This window comes from Perca fluviatilis, chromosome 1 (assembly GCF_010015445.1).
Source record: "Perca fluviatilis chromosome 1, GENO_Pfluv_1.0, whole genome shotgun sequence".
NCBI classification, from domain to species: Eukaryota; Metazoa; Chordata; class Actinopteri; order Perciformes; family Percidae; genus Perca; species Perca fluviatilis.
In genome coordinates this window covers 10264198-10289597 of record NC_053112.1, presented here as the reverse complement: position 1 = coordinate 10289597, position 25400 = coordinate 10264198, and the positions used below count along the sequence as shown (strand labels likewise).

At 40.2% G+C, this 25400-nt stretch overlaps 2 protein-coding genes across 2 annotated transcripts in view; both read right to left on the bottom strand.

Moving 5' to 3' along the window:
• LOC120559406 (B-cell receptor CD22-like) overlaps positions 1-25400 on the bottom strand; it is a 50701-nt gene that overhangs the window by 6296 nt on the left and 19005 nt on the right. Inside the window, exon 6 of the mRNA XM_039801106.1 lies at positions 18549-18770. Coding sequence (XP_039657040.1) covers positions 18549-18770 — 222 coding nt within the window. The remainder of the gene's footprint in view (positions 1-18548; positions 18771-25400) is intronic.
• On the bottom strand, positions 4584-18087 carry LOC120559277 (B-cell receptor CD22-like). Its single transcript, XM_039800898.1, has 17 exons — positions 18045-18087; positions 17644-17734; positions 17387-17546; positions 16315-16417; positions 15152-15166; positions 14935-14971; positions 14767-14840; positions 13556-13912; positions 13146-13373; positions 12475-12816; positions 12115-12342; positions 11302-11553; positions 6486-6746; positions 6215-6302; positions 6032-6086; positions 5659-5753; positions 4584-5561 (listed from the first exon to the last, which is right to left on the bottom strand). Exons 7-16 carry the CDS (start codon positions 14834-14836, stop codon positions 5670-5672), a joined length of 1965 nt encoding a protein of 654 aa, XP_039656832.1. The 5' UTR covers positions 14837-14840; positions 14935-14971; positions 15152-15166; positions 16315-16417; positions 17387-17546; positions 17644-17734; positions 18045-18087; the 3' UTR covers positions 4584-5561; positions 5659-5669.

The following is a 25400-nucleotide window of genomic DNA, read 5'->3' as shown; positions in this document are numbered from 1 at the left end:
TCAAAGGCAGAGCAGGATACCCAGGGCTCAGTTTACACCTATCACCATTTCTAGCCACTGGGCGACCATAGGCAGGCTGGGGGAATGCATATTAATGTTAAAAAACCTCATAAAGTGAAACTTCCATGCCATGGGACCTTTAAAGGCTTCACTAGATGGTGTTATGTCAGAGGAAGACTGTAAGTAAACTCACACACTGAAGGAGAGGGGAAGTCCTCATGTCCTCTTACAGCACAGGAATAACTGTCTGCAGGATCCAAGTAAGCTGAATAAGAATCAGATGTTTGTCCCTGAATGTTCTGTCCATTCTTGTACCAGATGTAGGAAGGATGACCAGGTAGAGGACAACTGCTCTGACACTTCAGCTTTGTCTGGTTAGAAGACTTGCTCACCTGCACCTCGAGACCTGGATATGTGAATAAGGAAAAGTCTTCATTTAAGACTGAACACACATGTATAAAAACACACAGATGCAAGTAACTTTCATGAGATGTTGAACACTGAAACATTCAGATGAAAATGTTACCTGTGACAGACAGAGTGACTCCAGGATAACCAACATAGTTCCCACCATGGTTTGTTGTGAACCTGAACTTGTACACAGCTGAGTCTCTCTTTCTCAGGTCTGAGATTCTCAGAGTGCAGTCCTTGTTTTCACAGTGATACTGCACACGACCTGAATACTCTGAGACTGTTGTCAGATCCACAAACTGTTGACTTAACCAGACTCTCTGCTCAACTGTAGTATCAACGCCACCTACAGCTGATGGGTATGTGTAGCTGCAGGGTATGTTCACTGCTGATCCTTTAACAGCACAGATCTGAGTAGAGGTGTAAGTCACTCCCAAGCCATCCTGACCCTGTATCACTGTAACACAGAGCACATCGGGAAGCAGCATGAATTAATAACTTCGGAATATATATTAATATACCTTTCTAGGGGTAATAATAGGAAACCACAAGTAAACCATGTAAGATCCAAAATTTCCAGAAGCATAGGGGTGTTGAGTAAAGTCAGACACTTATATAAGCTGAAGCTTCTGACCCAACCCTTTGTTACAACCAATACATTCATTCATTCATTTATTCAATTGCACCAATCACCAAATACCACTGAGTTACATGCAGTTCAGGCTCCACTAGATGGTGTTATGTCAGAGGAAGACTGTAAGTAAACTCACACACTGAAGGAGAGCGGGACTTCTCATGTCCTCTTACAGCACAGGAAAAGCTGTCTGCAGGATCAAAGGAGGCTGAATAAGAATCAGATGTTTGTCCCTGAATGTTCTGTCCATTCTTGTACCAGATGTAGGAAGGATGACCAGGTAGAGGACAACTGCTCTGACACTTCAGCTCTGTCTGGTTAGAAGACGTAGAGACCTCTAATCTGCTCACATGTACCTGGAGACCTGAATAATAATAATAATAATAATAATAACGAACATAAGTCTTCATTTTAGACTGAACTGTCAACACACACCTACATGCAAGTTACTTTCATGTTGTCATCAAGATGTTGAACACTAAGTAATTTATTAAATATTCAGATAAAAAGTTACCTGTAACAGACAGAGTGATTCCAGGTGAACCAAAATATTTCCCTGTTAAATATTAGCTGCAGTGTATTTCCACTGTTGATCCTTTAACAGCACAGATCTGAGTAGAGGTGTAAGTCACGCTCCAGCCATCCTGACCCTGTATCACTGTAACACAGAGCACATCAGGAAGCAGCATGAATTAATAACTTCAATTAAAGATCAGATAATAAGACAAAGTGATGATACTACCAACGTGATCTAGGGAAAGGTAATCTGGACAGGCTTCATAATCCTCAATTATCAGAACAATTATCTACAGCTATTAAAAATGTCATAAAAAGTTCCTCATCATGCATCTCTCTAACTTAACTGTATTTTAGAATTTCATCAGATTTCACCATATTTTATCATAGTTGGGACATAGGGATATGTGTTACTTCTGGATGCTTTGGTTTTGGTTCTTTCATTAAAAAAACGTTTGTGAAAATAAGCCTGAGAAGTGCTTCTTACATGTCAACAAAAAAATACTAATACATTTTACAGACTCTTCTAGGATAGAGCAGTCTAAACACAAAGGAAAAGTTAAATATGTTAAAAGTTGAAGAGCTGATGTATATTAATCTAAATTATGCAGTGTCCGGCTGCGTCCTGCCGCGTCCACTGCATCCACCCACGCTCTGCTGGGCCACGCTACATCCTGTAACGCCCTGCTGTGCCCTGCTATGACATGAACTACTACGACTACCATTGTAGTCACTGTTCCATTATCTTTATTATGACTATTACGCCACTGTTCATCACACCCCCAACCGGCCCCGTCAGACACCGCCTACCAAGAGTCTGGGTCTGCCGAGGTTTCTTCCTAAAAGGGAGTTTTTCCTCGCCACTGTCGCAACAGCCACTGCTAATGCTTGCTCTTGGGGGAATTACTGGAATTGTTGGGGCTTTGTAAATTATAGAGTGTGGTCTAGACCTACTCTATCTGTAAAGTGTCTCGAGATAACTCTTGTTATGAATTGATACTATAAATAAAATTTAATTGAAATTGAATTTAATTGAATTAAAGATTTCCGGGGATAATAGGAAGTATATGAGTCTGTACATTTATCGGATAGTTTCCTCTCTGTTCACTCTGAGGTCAGGTTGATGCTGAGGTAAGTGTGAAAACTAAAAAGAAAAGCAGAACACTGAGGTCAGAGCGTACAGAAGGAACTAGCAGGGTGGGGCTCAGATGTGTGATCAATAAAGAGAAGTTGAGACGGTATGTGATGCCTTTACTGACCAGTATTCCTTTAAAAAACTGTTGTTTCTACAATCAGGGTCGTCTTTACAACAGATTAAACAGTAATATCTTTTCACAGAGCGAGGAAGTAACAATTATGAATAAAACCCACAATATTCTCTGTTTACAGCATGGAATAGTGCTTAGCACACAGTTATTTCATGCAAAGGACAACATTAAAAGACATTGTCCAATTAACACAACAACAAACAAAACTGATACCGTCTGCCGAGACACACAATTGTAAACAAAACTACTATTTGTAGCATTTCTGGAAGTTTGACTTTCACACAACTCTGATCCACTTATTCACAAGTAATGACATTCAGTCCCACATTTTCCCAGAATCCCTCTTTTAAAGAATGAATGTAACTGTAGATATACAGTACCTGACACAGAGAGAAGGAAGACAACAAATCCACTCGCTGCTGCAGTTAAACTCATAGCTGCTCCTCTCATCTCTCTGTGTGAGACAATAAAACATGTCAGCAGATAAAATAATGTACACAGGAGGTATACAGTATCAATAAACTAATCAATAAACGTTTTCTACTTACAATGAAGACGTACGTCGTCTTTAAAGATGCCTCTCCTCTGTTGTCAGTGAGCAGAAGACAGATATCAGGCTGGTAAAGACTACATTTCCTTCCTCTTTGGATCATTAATATGCATGAAGAGCCAAATACCAGTACATACAGTACCCACAACACAATAAAGTTCTGTTGTTTTACAAACTATAAACTTCAAAAAAGAGAGTAAGAAACTAATATTGACCTGTTGTTAGAAAACCTGTTTCACCACCAACATCCCACCAACACCAGAAAAGAGCATTCATAAAGAGAAGAGAAAAACAGACAGACAGTTCATCTCTATGTGCACTGAGACAGGATGTCACACAGTCTGCAGGTGTAGTGATGGAACAGGAATGTATTTGACCTGTGAACCACGAGGTAGTTACATTGAACAGAATGAAGAACAGAGTATTAATCATAAGAGGGGAATAGAAAATGACATCATTGTTTTTTCTTAGTTTGTCTCTTCTCTGTTCTCTCTGCGGTCAGGTTGCTTGCAGAGAAATGCAGAACACTGAGGTGTGACAAACTCACATGCATGTTAGTGTTAACTATACATGGACATGTAACAAAACAAGGGGTAAAAGTATAAAGTAAAACATATTTTTAATGACTTTGGCTTGTTTAGGTGTATCTGTTGGATAAACTGTGTGCAGAGATGTCCTACATTTAAAATGGGATAAAACAGGAAAGTAGAAGGGCAACTCTGAGAGTGCAGACCTCCACCAAGCCATGCCCTATTTCACAATGCTAATGCAGTGAGATTTTTCCCAGTCTGAAACAAATGTTTCTGATTATTCTGACACCACATACATGCAACACAAACGACCTTCTCACAATGTTAATAAAAGTGAGAAATAATTTGTGTATCCTACCCGTAGTTCGGATCCGCTCCAAAATGTAATGGTTTCTTCCTAGGGCCGATCTACACCCTTTCACCAGGTTTCATGAAAATGGGGCCAGTACATTTTCAGTAATTCTGTTGACAGACAGAAAAAGGAAGGAACAAACAGACGTACAGACAAACTGAGTCGAAAACATAACCTCCTTGGCGTATGTTTGATTTCTGTGTGAAAATCTAAACTGTACATGGAGTAATATGTGAGGATTTCAGTTCACTGTCTCTGATTTGAACCAACTTTATTGGCTCTGTCAACCAGGACAGGTACAAACCCAGAGGCTGCTCAGGAGTTTTGAAAAGTGATTTATTACATAGAATTTCAAAAATACGTTTTGCATAACAACTTTGTTCCTTAATGTCTATAAAATAACTAACTCTTTTATTGGAATTGTTTTTCATTCATTTGCAAATCACGTCCAAAAACAAAATACATTACATACAGCACAGTTAATCAGTAGTTACTGAAGCATATTCCACTCTCAAAGGCATGAGTTCCTTTCTATGCAGTCATTGTAATCAAAACACAACACAGGGCTCAGCCCAGTTCACTTTAAAAAAGATACGGAAAATTAGACATACACCTTAGACTAAAGAATGCCTAATTATATACACAGCACATGTTATATAAATATACTATATATAGGATATAGCCTAAAAGGGACAGAACTAACAAAAACCCCCAGAAATGAACAAAATAAGCAAACCAAAGACACCAGCAACCAAAAAAACTAATAACATATTATACAAAATGTATGTTGTAAATCATTTTCCTTTTTTTTTTCTTCTCCCCCTTAACTCCCCCTAACTCCTATGGGTCTTTATCTAAATCCCCATGCCAAAACATTTTCAGATGAACTTTATAAGGTACAAAATCAAATTATTTTCATCACTAAATGAAGTGTATCCTTCGTAGCCTTAAGCATAACATTGCCTAAAACTAACTCTACAGTTGAAAATCAACTTGCATATACATCAGTAAGTCACAGAGCAGCTGAGCATCAGCTGATCTGAACAATAAATCATGTTTGACACCTCGACATGATTCAGTTCAAGCTGCCAACACCACATTCTTCTAAACGTTGTGCTACATGCTGCTGCTGACTCCTACCTGCTGCTGCTACTCAAAACTGACAATAAAATCTTCTGGAGTTGAAGGTAAATGTATCCACTTCCCCCGCACCCTCCACAGCCTCGCTCTCCTCAGGGATATTTCAATGTCGTACTACTTTGTTTCCCTCAGGTGAGTCCCGCCTCTGGTTCAGCTGCATCTGTAGAAAATCACATGAAACTGGTGTAAAGTTATGGATGGAACTGTGACTGTAAATCTGGAGTGGGCCTGTTTTATTTGATGCAGGAGGCTCTAACCTGACTGGACTTCACACCAGGTCTTCCTGCTCCTCTGGGTCTTCTGTCTGTGCTGCAGTGTCTGAGATGTTCTCATACGCAGGACAAGAGTCTAACTGATGGGGAGAGACGACAAAATGAGGACCTCGTTCATGAAAACTGCATATATTAAGAGTTAATCAAAACAAAATTTCACATTTAAATGTAAATTATTTGCAAATATTGTGTCATAGCAAAATACATTACTGGTTTCTACTCAGCAAGTTGTATCTTTAACATACATTTATCTTACACTTTCTTTAATTTTCAGAGCATTAATGAGCCAAGTTATTTAAACTGTGATATATGGGGAAGTTATTCTCTCTCTCTCTCTCTCTTTTTTTTTTTCTCACACCTCTATCTCTTCAGGTTCATGTGGTCCAGTGGTGGAGCTCAGAGTTGTCTTCTTCCTGGATTGAGTCCAACAACAACAAATACAGAATGTATGAAATTTATCATACTTAATCTAAAGTAACTGAAAGATAGTTGAAGAAAATTAAAGAGCGGTGACTGAACTGATGGATTTTTCTGGTTTTACCTCGCCCACAGAATCAGGAGCAGCAGAGGAATCAGCATCAGGACCACCACAGTCAGCCTGATGATATTCATTATCATTGTTGAACTCCCTGGAAATATAGACAGATATGTGATACACCTCATTAGTAGGATCAGATTGATGAATCACTTTGCCAGGTGAGACTGTCTGTTAATCAATCAGTCAGTGTCCTCCACCTCTGACATGATGGAGGTTCCTCCCTGAAGTCTGGTGCAGTAAACAGGTTTTTGTAGGTAAAAGTCAAGAAACTTACCTGCTACAACAATCAGATGTAAGGTGGAGTTCTGACGTCCTCTTCTGTTCTGGGCTTCACAGTAATAATTCCCACTGTGTTCAGGTCTAATGTCAGTGATGGTGAAGATCTGTCCTGATGCTTTTGGAGAGTCTTCATTCTCCTTGTACCAGGTGTAGTTAGCTGCTGGGTTAGCATCACTGCTACAGGTCAGAGTCACTGAACTGCCCTCCACTATCTCAGCAGAGGGACTCACTGACACAGAGGTATTCTTTGGACCATCTGGAGGAGATTTAGAGAGATCCATGTTATTCACATCTGATAATGATCTATATTAAATGTTATCATGGCTTTGTCACATGTTATTTGGGATTAAGGGCAGGTATTTTGTGAAAAAATTTTTTTGGGGCAATCTGTCTGTCAACCTACACAAACAGACCACAGTTAGCATACATTCACATCACTTCTCTGGAGATTGTTAATAAGAGTTCTGTGCCAAAGAAATAACATTTGAACCAGGTTCACTGTGGCAGAGACGATGACTTGACCTAATTCCCTCTGTCCTCAGAGCTGATTGAAGTGAAATGATAACTTCCATCTGATCCTTGAAGCAGTTTTTGGTTCTCCTTGTACCAGGTGTAGTTAGCTGCTGGGTTAGCATCACTGCTACAGGTCAGAGTCACTGAACTGCCCTCCATTATCTCAGCAGAGGGACTCACTGACACAGAGGGAAGCTTTGGAGAATCTTGAAAAGATCAAATTTATGAGGTACCAAAAATTAGGTTGGATTTCTTTGGTGCTACATCTTGGTTTGTGACTGGCAGCAGGCTGATCTCTTTGTTGGGACCACTTAATTGATAAACATTAAATTCTAACCAGAGAGTAGAAGAATGTTCCATATTTTTGAGGGGAAACTTATTTATTAAACTAAAGCTGCGAGCAGCGATGGATGGGCCCTCGCGCCTTTGCGCGCGTCGGGGTTACCGGCGGACGCCGCTCCTTGCGACCGTGCATTCGAGCAGCACTCAGACGCCGCAAATCGTCAACAATGAAAAGGGAACTCCCTGCCGAGTTCAACGATACCTCACACAAGACTCTACGTCATATGGTTCGTTAGCTGTGAAAAGGGGCGTGGCGAAAGCGTAGGGAGCGGGTCAAACCATCACCAATTAAAAAGGAAGTCTGTGCTGAGTTCGTTGATATGACACATAAGACTCAACTTTAAACGAGTCAAAAGTTATGAAAGGGGGCGTGGCTTAACCATTGGGGGCGGGCCAAACCATGACCAACTAATAAGGAAGTCTCTGCTGAGTTCGTTGATACCTCACACAAGACTCTACCTTAAACGGGTCACCAGTTATTAAAGGGGGCGTGGCTTAAGTATAAGGGGGCGGGCCAAACCATCAGCAATGAAGAAGGAAGTCTCTGCTGAGTTCAATGATATCTCACACAAGGGTATAGCTTAAACGGTTGAAATGTTATGAAAGGGGGCGTGGCTTAAGCATAGGGGGCGGGTCAAACCATCACCAATGAAGAAGGAACTCTCTGCTGAGTTCAATGACACCTCACACAAGACTCTACCTTAAACGGTTCAAATGTTATCAAAGGGGGCGTGGTCTGAGTAAGTGGGCGTGGTCATATTATAGGGGGCGGCTCAGTATCACATGTAGACCACACATTCTAAGTTTCATGTAAATCGGATGATGTTTGTCATAAAGGCGCATTTCCTGTTGCCAGTGGGGGGCGTTATGACCAAAAGTAAATTTTGGCCTGTAGGTGTCCTCAGGTCTGGACCCTTGTCAATCGTGAGAAATTTCGGGCAGATACGACAATGTATACTGAAGTTACAACAATTTCTTTGTTCATCGCTAAACACTCAAAATGGCCGCCGCACCACGCCACGCCCACACCGTCTGACGAAAAGTTTTTCTTTTAATAACTTTTCATCGGTAAGGTGTTGGGATGGTACAGACTAAGTTTGAAGTCCATCGGATGAAATCTCTAGGAGGAGTTCGTTAAAGTACGACATGTGGAAATGGCCAAAATCCCACTAATTTCGAAGTTTGAAATCAAAATGGCGGACTTCCTGTAGGGTTTAGGGTATGGCTGTAATGACGTTTTTTGTACATCTTGACATGGTACATATGTGTACCAAGTTTCGTGAGTCTACGTTAAACGCACTGCAGGGGCTCAATTTTTTTTACTTTCTAGGGGGCGCTAGCGAGCCATTTTTGTGCGCCTAATCGTGAAACCCTTAAAATACAAAAATTTTCATCAGACTTGATGCGACCGCCAAATTTGGTGAGTTTTTGAATATGTTAAGCCCCTCAAAAAGGCAATTACTTTGCAGAAAATAATAATTCCTTCAGTTTCAATAGGGCCTTCGCCGCTGTCGGCGCTCGGGCCCTAATTAAATTATACCACACAATATCTTTGCTATATCTATCTATAATTGCAGGAACGTCTGTCTGTCTGTCCGTCTGGGTGTTAAGCGCATATTTCTCGAACCGTTAGTCTGATGGATTTCAAACTTGACAGGTATCTTGCTATGGTCACAAGTAAGTGCAGTGCCAATTGTGACGTTGTTTGGATAAGAAATGCAAAAGATATTGTTAAATATATAGGTAAAAGAAGCACACATTGGCTTTTGCCGCTCTAGCCGCTGGCCACTCCCCCGCTCACACTGAGTGAGCAGTGAGAAGGAGCAGAGAGAGAGAGAGCAGCGGAGCTTTGGCAGCTAAAATGTGTGCAAAGTAGCACTACTTTGGACTGTCTTTGACTTTGAATAAACAAACGACAATTCCCGAATTTAAGGACATTTCAGAATCCCACACATGCAAAGCACAACCAGACAACAAGTGCAGACAGAGCGTGATGTCACTTATAGGCAAGCTATCTATCTTATAAAGCCAGACGTATCTGTATATACAGTATGTGTGTCCGTGTTTGGGGGGGAAGGTAAGCTGCACATCAGCACCTCTGTCTCTTGTTCTGCTATTGTATTAAATTGCTGTGAGTTGGCAGAACATAATTTAGCCTAATCTCGGAGATTATTCCTTCGGTGTGCTGTGCAATGCGAGCAAATCTCAGAGCTAAACCGGGCAGATAGCCTACATCAGATTATATCAGACTCACCCTGGGTCGGGTTAATTAAGTCGCCAAAATAACCCCACGCAAATCAAATCTCCTACTTTACCGTTAACCGTCACGCCACTAAACCTGTATGGAAATGAACACCTCTGCTGAAATGTTAAATTTGTTAACAATCCGACACAAGACAACACCGTTCTCTCTCTCTCTGTACACACACACACACACACACACACACACACACTCCGGTGTTGGTGGTTGATGAATGCAGATATGTGCTGTTTAGCTCTCACAACGGGCCGGGTGGGTAGCGTGCTGCCATGAGTCCATGACGCTAATGTCTGATTAGATTTTAATTGTGATATTTTGTCATTACATTCTGATTCTGCAATGTTCTCTGTCAGGTAAATATAGAAGCACAATGTTTTCCTCCATAGGCCCCGATTTATGTTTTCCTTCATGGGTGCTCATGGGCACATGCCCTTTAAAAAAAAAAGTTGTCAAAAAATGTTTGCATTTCACAACCTTAGGAAATGGACAGCGGCCGATACACACACTATTAACTCGATAATAAAGCCGTAAAGTTTCAACTCAGGACAGCGCCACTTCTCACAAATACAGATAGGACTGGAGATGAGAAGTTTAACTGACCACCAACTACCGCTGACCTGACGGAGCACCACGACCGGCCACTCACGGTGCTCTGTATCCAGCGAACAGTCACCTATTCTGGGGTAACTAGACCACCAACTACCGCTGACCTGACGGAGCACCACGACCGGCAGCTCGCGGTGCTCTACATCCAGCACACAGTAACCGATTCTGGGGTATCAACCGCGATCAGGTTCGTGGGAAATTAAGAACTTTCTGCACTGGTGGTGGATGTCGTTGATGCACTTGCATCATTAGGTTTGCTTTTTTAATAACAAATATGTCCATTTAATTCTCACTCTGATTACCTAACGCACATGCACGCACTGTGGGGGGTGGGGGGGAGGTGTTTTCATCCAAGAGATGCTGTGATTGGTGGATAGCATATGGAGCAGGGGACTGACAGCGACATAACCAATCACATTATGACAGACGCTCCACTTAGCACCAATTGCAATGTTTAATTTTAAATTAATGTAGCCTACTGCCACACGTGGGTGCTCAGTGGGTGCTCGGTATTTTCCGTGGGTGCTCGAACTCCGAGAACCCAAAGGTATCAGCACCTATGTCTTCCTCTGATGCAGACGTAGCCTACACTAAGTCAACAGATAGTAGGCTATACAGTGGAGTTGCATATTAAGTGGTTCAGGGTCCTTCTGTAAGTCGTTTTGGGGTACACTTTGGTTTTGATTAATTCTACAAGCAGCAACACCACAGGCCAAGCAATCAGCCCGTTTTCAATGGGCACAGAACTAGTGTTGTAAATAAATACTGGAATGATGGCCCTGATTAACTACTGATGAGCAGATTTGGTGTAAGAGGGTTGGACTGAGAACAGGACAGAAGCCTGAGGTGGTTTTCTGGATCACTGATGGTTTGAATCCCCTGAACATCCGTGCAGATCTGGGAGACATTTGTAAATCAAACTGTCTTTTCATCATCTACTGCAGCAGCTCAGTGAACTACAGCAGCAGACTGGGAAACAGGCAGAACTGAAGAAAGAACATGATCAACTAAACACTGGAGTAGCTAATAAAGATTTAACAAGTTGTCATCAGCTGCATGATGGTTATTAAATGAGCTTTGTTTTACTCACATTTCACATTTATATTGATGTATTTCCTTATTTCTTTCTCAGCTTTACAGGAATACTGTCCAGAGTCAGAGGACCGGATGAAGCTGAAGACGAACTGTGGTCCTTTACTGAGATATTTAAAGACTAGCTTCTCCTTGTACCAGGTGTATTTAGCTGCTGGGTTAGCATCACTGCTACAGGTCAGAGTCACTGAACTGCCCTCCACTATCTCAGCAGAGGGACTCACTGACACAGAGGGAAGCTTTGGACCATCTGGAGGAGAAAACATAGAGACATAGAGACATTTAACATTTAATTCCAAGATGAATTTGTTTTCACAGTGGAAGATATTTAAATCAACACTAGTTCATAGAAACACAAAGTGGGTGGTGAAACATTTTCTGACATTATCACTTCCACAAAGAAACTTGAATGGACAGATTCATTATTTTCAGTCATGTTTTGTGAATCAACCAGAATAAAAAAATGTAAGTTAAAACCTTTACCCATGATGTGTTTTGCATCTGACATGAAGGATCAAGATTAGTGAATAACACATTTCAACGAAGAAAAGTGTCAAATAAAGACAGAAGTACATATTTCAAACAGATGCAGGACACAGGCTACATTTCCAGTGTGAGCTCTTATTTTACAGCTTTACTTTACAGTGAGGTCAGGAAATAAGAGATCATTGATTAGTGATTTGGTTTTCATACAAATCTGCAAAATAAGTCACCAAATATCACAGAGTTACATGAAGTTAAGGTACAGTACAAAAGGTTAAAGGCTCCACTAGATGGTGTTATGTCAGAGGAAGACTGTAAGTAAACTCACACACTGAAGGAGAGGGGAAGTCCTCATGTCCTCTTACAGCACAGGAAAAGCTGTCTGCAGGATCAAAGGAGGCTGAATAAGAATCAGATGTTTGTCCCTGAATGTTCTGTCCATTCTTGTACCAGATGTAGGAAGGATGACCAGTTAGAGGACAACTGCTCTGACACTTCAGCTCTGCCTGGTTAAAAGACTCGTCGACCTCTAATCTGCTCACCTGCACCTGGAGACCTGAATATGTGAATAAGGAACAGAAGTCTTAATTTTAGACTGAACTGTAAACACACACACACACACAAACAAAAACCACACAGATACAAGTAACTTTCATGTGAATTATAAAATATTTGGATAAAAAGTTACCTGTGACAGACAAAGTGACTCCAGGATAACCAACATAGTTCCCACCTTGGTTTGTTATGAACCTGAAATAGTACACAGCTGAGTCTCTCTCTCTCAGGTCTGAGATTGTCAGAGTGCAGTCCTTGTTTTCAGAGTGATACTGCACACGACCTGAATACTCTGAGACTGTTTTCAGATCCACAAACTGTTGTCTTAACCAGACGCTCTGCTCAACTGTAGTAGCAACGCCACCTACAGCTGATGGGTATGTGTAGCTGCAGGGTATGTTCACTGTTGATCCTTTAACAGCACAGATCTGAGTAGAGGTGTAAGTCACTCCCAAGCCATTCTGACCCTTTATCACTGTAACACAGAGCACATCGGGAAGCAGCATGAATTAATAACTTCAGAATATACATTAAGATACCTTTCTAGGGGTAATAATAGACCACAAATTCAGGTGGAAACCACAAGTAAACCATGTAAGATCCAAAATTTCCATAAGCATAGGGGTGTTGAGTAAAGTCAGACACTTATATAAGCCGAAGCTTCTGACCCAACCCTTTGTTACAACCAATACATTCATTCATTCATTTATTCAATTGCACCAATCACCAAATACCACTGAGTTACATGTAGATCAGGCTCCACTAGATGGTGTTATGTCAGAGGAAGACTGTAAGTAAACTCACACACTGAAGGAGAGCGGGACTTCTCATGTCCTCTTACAGCACAGGAAAAGCTGTCTGTAGGATCCAAGGAGGCTGAATAAGAATCAGATGTTTGTCCCTGAATGTTCTGTCCATTCTTGTACCAGATGTAGGAAGGATGACCAGGTAGAGGACAACTGCTCTGACACTTCAGATCTGCCAAGTTAGAGGAATCATGGACCTCTAATCTGTTCACCTGCACCTGGAGACCTGAATAATAATAATAATAATAATAATAATAATAATAATAATAATAATAATACATAATTAAAAACATTAATCTTCATTTTAGACTGAAATGTCAACACACACCCAAATGCATGTAACTTTCATGTTGTCATCAAGATGTTTAACAATTAATAATTTATTAAATATTCAGATAAAAAAGTTACCTGTAACAGACAGAGTGACTCCAGGTGAACCAGTATATTTCCCTGTTAAATGGTTTGTTATGAACCTGAACTTGTACACAGCTGAGTCTCTCTCTCTCAGGTCTGAGATTCTCAGAGTGCAGTCCTTGTTTTTACTGTTATACTGCACACGACCTGAATACTCTGACATTGTTGTCAGATCTACAGGTTCATCATTATTCTTTTTAGTAAACCATAATATTCTCTCAACTGTATTATCAACGCCACCTACAGCTGATGGGTATGTGTAGCTGCAGGGTATGTTCACTGTTGATCCTTTAACAGCACAGATCTGAGTAGAGGTGTAAGTCACTCTCGAGACAGCCTGACCCTGTATCACTGTAACACAGAGAACATCAGGAAGCAGCATGAATTAATAACTTCAGTTAACAATCAGTTAATGAAACAAAGTGGATAGTAATACAGATGTGATCTAGGGAAAGGTAACCTGGACAAGCTTCAAAATCCTCAATTATCAGACCAATTATCTGTAGATATTAAAAAAAGTGATAAAAGGTTCCTCATCATGCATCTGTCTAATTTAACTGTATTTAAGAATTTTATCAGGTTTTATCATATTTTATTATAGTTGGGACATAGGGATATGTGTTATTTCTGGATGCTTTGGTTTTGGTTATTTAATAAAAAAAAAAACATTTGCAAAAATAAGCCGGAGAAGTGCTTCTTACATGTCAACAAAAAAATACAAATACATTTAACACACTCTTCTAGGATAGAGCAGAAGTCTAAACAAAGGAAAAGTTAAATATGTTAAAAGTTGAAGAGCTGATGTATATTAATATACATTAAACATGTTCAGGGATAATAGGAAGTATATGAGTCTGTACATTTCTTGGTTAGTTTCCTCTCTGTTCACTCTGCGGTCAGGTTAATGCTGAGGTAAGTGTGAAAACTAAAAAGAAATGCAGAACACTGAAGTGATAGACTACAGAAGGAACTAGCAGGGTTGGGCTCAGACGTGTGATCAATAAAGATAAGTTGAGACGGTATGTGATGCCTTTACTGATCAGTATTCCTATCAAAATTGTAAACAAAACTAATATTTGTAGCATTTCTGGAAGTTTGCCTTTCACACAACTCTGATCCACTTATTTCCATATAATGACCTTCAGTCCCACATTTTCCCAGAATCCCTCTTTTAAAGAATGAATATAACTGTAGATATACAGTACCTGACACAGAGAGAAGGAAGACAACAAATCCACTCGCTGCTGCAGTTAAACTCATAGCTGCTCCTCTCATCTCTCTGTGTGAGACAACAAAACATGTCAGCAGATAAAATAATGTACACAGGAGGTATACAGTATCAATAAACTAATCAATAAACAGTTTCTACTTACCATGAAGACGGACGTCGTCTTTAAAGATGCCTCTCCTCTGTTGTCAGTGAGCAGAAGACAGATATCAGGCTGGTAAAGACTACATTTCCTTCCTCTTTGGATCATTAATATGCATGAAGAGCCAAATGCCAGTACATACAGTACCCACAACACCATAAATGTATGTTGTTTTACAAACTATAAACTTAAAAAAAGAGAGTAAGAAACTAATATTGACCTGTTGTTAGAAAACCTGTTTCACCACCAACATCCCACCGACACCAGAAAAGAGCATTCATAAAGAGAAGAGAAAAACAGACAGACAGTTCATCTCTATGTGCACTGAGACAGGATGTCACACAGTCTGCAGGTGTAGTGATGGAACAGGAATGTATTTGACCTGTGAACCATGAGGCAGTTACATTGAACAGAATGAAGAACAGAGTATTAATCATAAGAGGGGAATGTAAAATTACGTCATTGTTTTTTCTGAGTTTGTCTCTTCTCTGTTCTCTCTGCGGTCAGGTTGCTTCTCTTTGCAGAGAAATGCAGAACACTGAGGTGTGATAAACTCACATGCATGTTAGTGTTAAAGCGCCCATATTATGCTCATTTTCAGGTTCATAACTGTATTTTAAGGTTTTACCAGAATAGGTTTACATGGTTTAATTTTCAAAAAACACCATATTGTTGTTGTACTGCACAGCTCTCTCTCACTGCTGTAGATCCTCTTTTCACCTGGTTACTGTTTTAGCTACAGAGTGAGACCTCTTTTCATCTTCTTCTTCTGTACTATCTTTGATTGCACTCGCACATGCGCAGTAGCTCAGATGTAGAGCATGTCAGCTAGCTAACTCTAGAGACAGTAAAAGAAAGCCTGTTTCTCCGACTTTGGTCAGTTACAAGGCAGGATTAGCAGGGAGACTTCTAAATGAGGGCACACATGTAAGTAGTTCTTTTGCAGACTAACCCTAAGATTTTTTTCAAAGTTTGTATGTGTGTGGAAGCACCACAGACACAAAAGAACACCCCAAATCCCAGAAAAAGTGTTTTTTTCATAATATGGGCACTTTAACTAAACATGGACATGTAACAAAACAAGGGGTAAAAGTATAAAGTAAAACATATTTTTAATGACTTTGGCTTGTTTAGGTGGATCAGTTGGATAAACTGTGTGCAGAGATGTCCTACATTTAAAATGGGATAAAACAGGAAACTAGAAGGGCAACTCTGAGAGTGCAGACCTCCACCAAGCCATGCCCTATTTCACAATGCTAATGTAGTGAGAGTTTTCCCAGTCTGAAACAAATGTTTCTGATTATTCCGAAACCATATAAATGTAACACAAATGCCGTATCTCACAATGTTAATAAAAGTGAGAAATAATTTGTGTATCCTAACCGTAGTTCGGATCCGCTCCAAAATGTAATGGTTTCTTCCTAGGGCCAATCTACACCCTTTCACCAGGTTTCATGAAAATGGGGCCAGTACATTTTCAGTAATTCTGTTGACAGACAGAAAAAGGAAGGAACAAACAGACGTACAGACAAACTGAGTCAAAAACATAACCTCCTTGGCGTATGTTTGATTTCTATGTGTGAAAATCTAAACTGTACATGGAGTAATATGTGATGATTTCAGTTCACTGTCTCTGATTTGAACCAACTTTATTGGCTCTGTCAACCAGGACAGGTACAAACCCAGAGGCTGCTCAGGAGTTTAGAAAAGTTATTTATTACGTAGAATTTCAAAAAATACGTTTTGCATAACAACTTTAATCCTTAATGTCTATAAAATAACTAACTCTTGTTTTGGAAATTTTTGTCATTAATTTGCAAATCAAGTCCAAAAACAAAATACATTACATACAGCACAGTTAATCAGTAGTTATTGACGCATATTCCACGCTCAAAGGCATGAGCTCCTTTTTATGCAGTCATTGTAATCAAAACACAACAGAGGGCTCAGCCTAATTATATAGACAGCACGTGCTATATAAATATACGATATATAGCATATAGCCTAAAAGGGACAAAACTAACAAACCAAACAGAAATGAGCAAAATAAGCCAAACACCAGCAGCCAAAATAAAAAATAAGATATTATACAAAATTTATGTTGTCATTTTTTTTCTTTTTTTTCCACCCCCCTCCCCCCCACGACAAAACATTTTCAGATGAACTTTATAAGGTACAAAATCAAATTATTTTCATTGCTAAATAAAGTGTATCCTTCGTAGCCTTAAGCAAAACATGGCCTAAAACTAATAGTAGAAAATAATATTAATCATTATTTTAATAAAATATATTAATAAAATATTAATGATATAATATACATCAGTAAGTCACACAGCACCTGAGCATCAGCTGATCTGAACAATAAATCATGTTTGACACCTCGACATGATTCAGTTCAAGCTGCCAGCACCACATTCTTCTAAACGTTGTGCTACATGCTGCTGCTGACTCCTACCTGCTGCTGCTACTCAAAACTGACAATAACATTTTCTGGAGTTGAAGGTAAATGTATCCACTTCCCACGCATCCTCCACAGCCTCGCTCTCCTCAGGGATATTTCAATGTCGTACTACTTTGTTTCCCTCAGGTGAGTCCCGCCTCTGGTTCAGCTGCATCTGTAGAAAATCACATGAAACTGGTGTAAAGTTATGGATGGAACTGTGACAGTAAATCTGGAGTGGGCCTGTTTTATTTGATGCAGGAGGCTCTAACCTGACTGGACTTCACACCAGGTCTTCCTGCTCCTCTGGGTCTTCTGTCTGTGCTGCAGTGTCTGAGATGTTCTCATACGCAGGACAAGAGTCTATCTGATGGGGAGAGACGACAAAATGAGGACCTCATTCATGAAAACTGCATATATTAAGAGTTAATAAAAACAAAATTTCACATTTCAATATCAATTATTTGCAAATATTGTGTCATAGACAAATACATTACTGATTTCTACTCAGCAAGTTGTATTTTAAACAAAAATTGTCTTACACCTTCTTTAGTTTTCAGAGAATGTATGAGCCAAGTTATTATAACTGTGATAGATGGGAAAGTTATGTCAATACTCTCTCTCTCTTCTCTCTCTCTCTCTCTCTCTCTCTCTCTCTCTCTCTCTCTCTCACCTCTATCTCTTCAGGTTCATGTGGTCCAGTGGTGGAGCTCAGAGCTTTCTTCTTCCTGGATTGAGTCCAACAACAACAAATACAGAATGTATGACATTTATCATACTTAATCTAAAGTAACTGAAAGATAGTTGAAGAAAATAAAAGAGTGCTGACTGAACTGATGGATTTTTCTGGTTTTACCTCGCCCACAGACTCAGGAGCAGCAGAGGAATCAGCATCAGGACCACCACAGTCTGCCTGATGATATTCATTATCATTGTTGAATTCCCTGGAAATATAGACAGATATGTGATACACCTCATTAGTAGGATCAGATTGTTAATCAGTCAGTCAGTGTCATCCACCTCTGACATGATAGAGGTTCCTCCCTGATAACAGCTACAGAAAAACACACAGGGAATGTTATTTTCTCTTTACCAGTTATGGCCTGCTACATATTACCATATGAATCTGGTCTGGTGCAGTAAACAGGTGTTTGTAGATAAAAGTCAAGAAACTTACCTGCTACAACAGTCAGATGTAAGGTGGAGTTCTGACGTCCTCTGCTGTTCTGGGCTTCACAGTAATAATTCCCACTGTGTTCAGCTCTGAAGTCAGTGATGGTGAAGATCTGTCCTGATGCTTTTGGTGAGTCTTCATTCTCCTTGTACCAGGTGTAGTTAGCTGCTGGGTTAGCATCACTGCTACAGGTCAGATTCACTGAACTGCCCTCCACTATCTCAGCAGGCTAAATAGCATTTGTGCAGCCAACACATAGCCTAGCTTAGCTAACGGCTAATCTGGGGCGTGGCCTAGCAACCCCCGGGTTTCTTCACCCCCCTCCTCTTTCACACACACACACACACACACACACACACACACACACACACACACACACACACACACGCACACACACACACACACACACACACACACACGGACACAGAGAGTGTCTCACTATATGCTGGTTTGTTTCTGCTTTTGTTGTAGTTTGTAAAAAGGTACATAGGTTTTGATGAGTGAAGAATTATTGATCGGCCATTGATAATTTGTTGTAATAATTGCTGGTTGAACATAGTCAGTGCTCGGACTCACCCTTCCTTTTGTTCCTTCAGAATATACCAGATAAATTAACCAAGTTAATTAAGATGTGCATTTTAAAGGGAACCACCAACATGAGACTGTTTCACAGTTCGGTTTTTGGCCCCTGAGTACAGGGTGGTGCCACGTTTTGATTGTTTGTCAATTTGGTGAATTTATTAATACGCATATTTATAACTTTATTAATATTGATAAAACATCTCTGATAATTTGCCAATAATTGAATCTGTGCCCCTACCGATTCCCAACAGTGGATCTGTTGGATAAACTGTGTGCAGAGATGTCCAACATTTAAAATGGGATAAAACAGGAAACTAGGAGGGCAACTCTGAGAGTGCAGACCTCTGCCAAGCCATGTCCTATTTCACAATGCTAATGTAGTGAGATTTTTCCCAGTCTGAAACCATTTTTTCTGATTACTCCAACACCACACACATGCAACACAAATGCCCTATTGCACAATGTTAATAAAAGTAAGAAATACTTTGTGTATCCTAACCGTAGTTCAGAACCGCTCCAAAATGTAATGGTTTCTTCCTAGGGCCGATCTACATCTTTTCACCAGGTTTTAATAAAAATGGGGCCAGTACATTTTCAGTAATTCTGTTGACAGACAGAAAAAAGGAAGGAACAAACAAACGTACAGACAAACTGAGTCGAAAACATAACCTCATTGGCATAACATTTAAAAATATAGTCAGACCTCACAGCATGCAGCCAAACAAAAGAGAAACTACCTGCATGGCTAGATACCACAGGAGGTAAAGGAGAAAATGTGTCTCTTTGTAGTTTGGGTGGAGTCAGCCTTCAAAGCAGACAGTGGAGGGAGCGCTCAGAGTGATGGAGCCTGAATGGGCCACACACAGATACTGAATCAGGACCCTGAGACATTTTACCATCCATCCCTGATTGTTCACTCACATTTAAATTCACTTTTGGTTCTTTATTTTCACATTTTATGAGTGAAACAATTAGCATTTAAGTCTTTTACTCTGGACATTTAATGTATTAAGCATTAGAGGCTCAGATTAAGATCAGGTAGTGTCAGTAGTGTCAGGTTTGCTGTAGTAAAACCCAAAAGCAGATCAGACCAGGGGTACGTCCCATAGCACTTAAATTGCCTCCTCGAAGCCTCCACTTGTCTCCCTTCCTCGCGTCTTAATCCGTCCCATGAGCAAATGTGTTTTAGAGAGATGAGACATCCCTTTCTCATCATGTTGAATGTAAACAAGAAGCTGCTGGCCGTGGCTACGCTCTCTTCATCGTGTAAAGCCCGCCTCAACGGTTGTGATTGGTGCCTCGATTTGGAGAAATTGGAAATTGGCTTGAATGGGCTATTGGCCAGACTGACTTGCAGAGCAAATCTCAAATTTGCTGGAAGTTCGTCAGGATTTTCCCAGGCTAGTAAATTATTACAATTTGAATGCAAAGTTAGCCGAGATGTCTTTTTCATGACAACATGACTTAAGCGAAGACAACGATCTCTGTGTAAACTTGACATTAACCTAGACAACATAACCTGTCATAAATGTGTCATGACAGGCCCAATTATCAAACTTTAATAAACTATTTAGCTTTATGTGTTAACATTACATTAAAATGTCATTAAGAGGTTGGTTTTTACATTGGCTGTCATGAGAGCATTATAATTGTATCATGAATATTTTTCCTTGACCTCAAGTAAAGTGAAACAATTTGAACCTGTCATGAAGTTTGATTTCATCATCGAATGCTTATATGACAGTGTCATGAATAATATCTATAACCTCAAGTAAAGTGGAACTATTTGGACTTGTCATTAAGGGCGTTTTCACACCTGAAAGTCTGAACCAAGGTCCGGACCAAGGTTCATGTTTTTGTAACATTGTATACATTTGATTGGGTAAGTTTTGGTTTCACACTGCAGTTATGGAAGCGCACTAAAGATCTATACGTGACAAAACTACATCCTGCCGTCATCACATACGTGAGCTGTGTCTCCAGATACTTATAACTGATTGGTTTGTAGACGGGCTTCCCAGTCCTCTCGTATCCTCTCTCTGGGTCAGAGTTTTTTCAACTGACTGCTGCTCTCCCTACTGCCGCGGTTCTTTTTGTTTTTTTGTGATGTTGAGAAGCAAGACACGGGAACTTTCTTTCTGGAGCATTTATTCAGAGACAAACAGAAACCTACACTGTACATTTACTACCACTTAACAAATAAACTGCTGATGTATTCTCTGCTCTGATAGCCGACAGCTGTCTGCTCTGAGCGCATTCACCGTCACACACTCTCTCATGTAGCTTACACACTAAGCACCGAGCTATTCCTTTAAGGAGCTTCCCGGGGCTTCTAACACAAGGAGAGCCTGCCAGAGCTTCTTATTTGGTCCAAAAGTCCAAACTATCCAAAAAATGCTTTCACACTATAAACGAACCGGACCATGGTTCAGTTTGGTCCGGACCGAGACAACCTCTTCTTATCGGACCAAAATTTGGTCTTTTGATCCGGACCGGATCAAAAGACTGGATTTCGGATCAAACTAAAAAGTCCGAAAGTCCGGACCAAATGAGGTACAGCAGGTGTGAAAACGCCCTTAATGCAAAGTTAGCCGAGATGTCTTTGTCATGACAACTTGACTTTAGCAAAGACAACAATCTCTGTGTAAACTTGACATTAACCTAGACAACGTAACCTGTCATAAATATGTAAAGACAGGTGTAGAAATATGTATGTGCTCGTTGCAAAAGAGCTGTGTTAAACATTGAGGAAGTGGTTAAAAGTAATCCGGGTGATCTCTGATGCACAGGAAGTTAAGCGTGTGTGTGTGTGTGTGTGTGTGTGTGTGTGTGTGTGTGTGTGTGTGTGTGTGTGTGAGATTTCTGTCTAAAAAACAAGAAAACACCCCCCTTGTGGAGATAGTATAAAAACTGAAGGAAGAGGATAGATCAGGGCTCACACTTCAGACAAGATCTTGGTGGACCGGCTCTGACTTCACTGTCTGAACGCTAGAGAAACTTAGATGCTGTTTGTGAACCCAGAATTGTGTTCTAACTCTTATGCTGTACTCAGTAAAATTTGCTTAACTGAACTCTTAACTGTCTCAGATTGATCCTTGTGTTCTGGAAAACTTAACTCCAATATAGAAGACGTGGGAAGTAATACATTGGAGTCAGAATTGACAGGCCTTAGGGCCTCATTTGGACAAAATTCCACTACACATGCCTAATTATCAAACTTCAATAAAGTATTTAGCTATGTGTTAACAGACATACATGCATACAACAGCCGTTGCCATAACGATTATACCATACTTTACATACTTTGGGATAATGATTACAGTCTTTGCTTTTCTTGTTAGGTTTAACTGCTCTGTTCACTCTGTGGTCAGGTTGATGTTGCGTTAGGTGTGTAAAGTAAAAAGAAAAGAAGAACACTCAGGTCAGAGAGTAGAGAAGGAACTAGCAGGGTTAGGCTCAGATGTGTGCAATGAAGAAAAGTTGAGACAGTATGTGATGACTTTACTGTGAGACTAATATCCCTCCAAAAACGTCAACGTGATAAAAGCGAGCTATCAGATTAAACTCTAATATGTTTTCACTGAGTGAGGAGGCAACAGTTCTGAATAAAACCCACAATATCCTCTGTTTACAGCATGTAAAAGTGCTTAGCACACACTTACTTCATGCTAAAGACAAAAGTCAAAGATGCTGGTGTAATGGAAAATTTTATAGTTATGAATTATGCTTACTTGAAACCAGAACACAAGAACACTGTTGCATTGAAAAAGGTTACTAAGAGCAAAACGGAAACTATTTTTTGTTATATTTAATCACATCAGCATCTGCATAGCAAACATAGCTTGTTCTGTGGTTTGACCTGATGTCTGGCTGGACGTCTGCGAGACATTATCACATTTTCACACCTAGACACAAGCGCGCTTAGACAGTTCCTGTTTTTAAAGGTTCAACTTTGAGTGTTCCTCTTCTGTCTATAAAGGATGCTAACATTCTGCATGCATCTCTTTCTCTGTACTCTGCAGCAGTGCGGTGAAACCAGCTGTCCACTCTCAAGCAATAATACTTATGACTCTTCCACATTGCACTCTGATGGTTTGTGAAAGTTGTGTTTCTGCTTGAAAGTAATAAAACAAACAAAGACAGTTTGATTTTCCACATCTTTTGTTATTGAAGACATCTTTACTCACTCTACTGAATATGAAACTTCCACCACACTGGCCAACACAAGAGAAGATGCTCCTAAAATCCAACTGACCCAGAATAAATGTCTGTTGAGTTTCCACAATTGTACACCAAACTACTATTTGTAGCATTTCTGGGAAGTTTGCCTTTCACACAACTCAGATCCACTTATTCACATATGACCTTCAGTCCCACATTTTCCCAGAATCCCTCTTTTAAAGAATGAATGTAACTGTAGATATACAGTACCTGACACAGAGAGAAGGAAGACAACAAATCCACTCGCTGCTGCAGTTAAACTCATAGCTGCTCCTCTCATCTCTCTGTGTGAGACAACAAAACATGTCAGCAGATAAAATAATGTACACAGGAGGTATACAGTATCAATAAACTAATCAATAAACTTTTTCTACTTACAATGAAGATGGACGTCGTCTTTAAAGATGTCTCTCCTCTGTTGTCAGTGAGCAGAAGACAGATATCAGGCTGGTAAAGACTACATTTCCTTCCTCTTTTGATCATTAATATGCACAGAGAGCCAAATGCCAGTACATACAGTACCCACAACACAATAAAGTTATGTTGTTTTACAAACTATAAACTTCAAAAAAGTAGTAGAGTTACAGTACTTACTGTTGGCACTAAAGCGGTTTCGCTGCCAACATTTATGTTTTTATTAATGTTTCGTGAGGTGTCCTTGGGTTTCTTGAAGGCGCCAAAAAATACATTGTACTATTATTATTAACATCTCATTTGACACCAGAAAATAGTATTAAAAAAGATTTCATTTTTTATCTTGAGCACAGTTCAGTGTGGACAAAAACAAAAACAAATAACAGCACATATGTGACATATGGTTTGATGCTTCACTTGACAATTGTAGTGCATATTAGGATGGGGAATACTGCCTTTATACAGGCATGTTCAGAAAGATGTACTGCAGTATTTTGGGCTCTTGCAATATCAATTAGTGCTCTGAATTTACCATAACATATCACCTTCATGCTTTATGCCTTGTGTGTACCTTTTAAACTTTAACTATAGGTCACATGAATATTACACATTTTATTTCTTGGACCAGGTTATGTGGATTCACTTTAGATTTATACCCACCCTTATACTATATAATAGCTTTAATCTTATGCTTTACCAATGTATGAGTAGTTTTAGTCAGTCCAGGGACCAGACAAAACTAATTGGACGGCACTATATTTTAGAATTTTTTAGACCAACACCCCCCTATTGCACCATGCTGCTTATGTAATCCAATGCCCCCGTGCAAATTAGGTTTCTATACTAAATGGTTTTATCCAATACCCTCTACTCTCTTTTAGTCCTGCATGGATTGTGTTTTCTGGTAATGTTTAACATTAGTACACCACAGGAGACCGGCTGCACTCAGCCTTTGCCTCTGACATGACAAGCAAACCTGAGGTGCATCTCATAACCCTTATTTGATAGCTCCTCGACTCCTCGGTCCTCGGCTGAACCGAAACGTGTTCTCTTCCTCTTCAGTGAATGCCGTCTCAAAGCTCTTATTTCTGCCCGAGGAGCGAGCATCGAGGAGGGATCTCCAAGGAGCCATGAGCAAGGATACACGAGAGCAGCCTTCCCAGAAGTAGTGCAGCTGAAGGTGTTGCTAACTCCGCCCAAACAGCTGACGTATTCATGTGATGCTTCAGAGGAAAGGGTGTCTCATCTCTCTAAAGCACCTTTCCTCGTTGCCTCTCTCCTCCCATGATTTCCTCATGGGGGTGGGGCTTAGTGACAGTCAGTTAGTCATGACAGTTATGGAAACATGGGGGGAAGGGCGAGCTTGCGCTGTTTGGTTTGGTATTTAGTTGGAAAGTCAACAGAAGTAACGTCATGCAGGAACTCATAGTGCACCTTTAAAAATTATGAGATGCACCTATGGAGGTAGCTAAAGGGAGCGTGTCTATGTTCCCCGGGTCCTATGTTCCCTGGGTCCTATGTTCCCTTCTTTGTATGAGACTGGGGAACATAGGATCCCGGTCTGTTTCTTTTTCCACCATTACTGCCAAATTCCATGGCAAAGTAGGCCTACGGGCTGTTTGACGCGCATATGCAAAT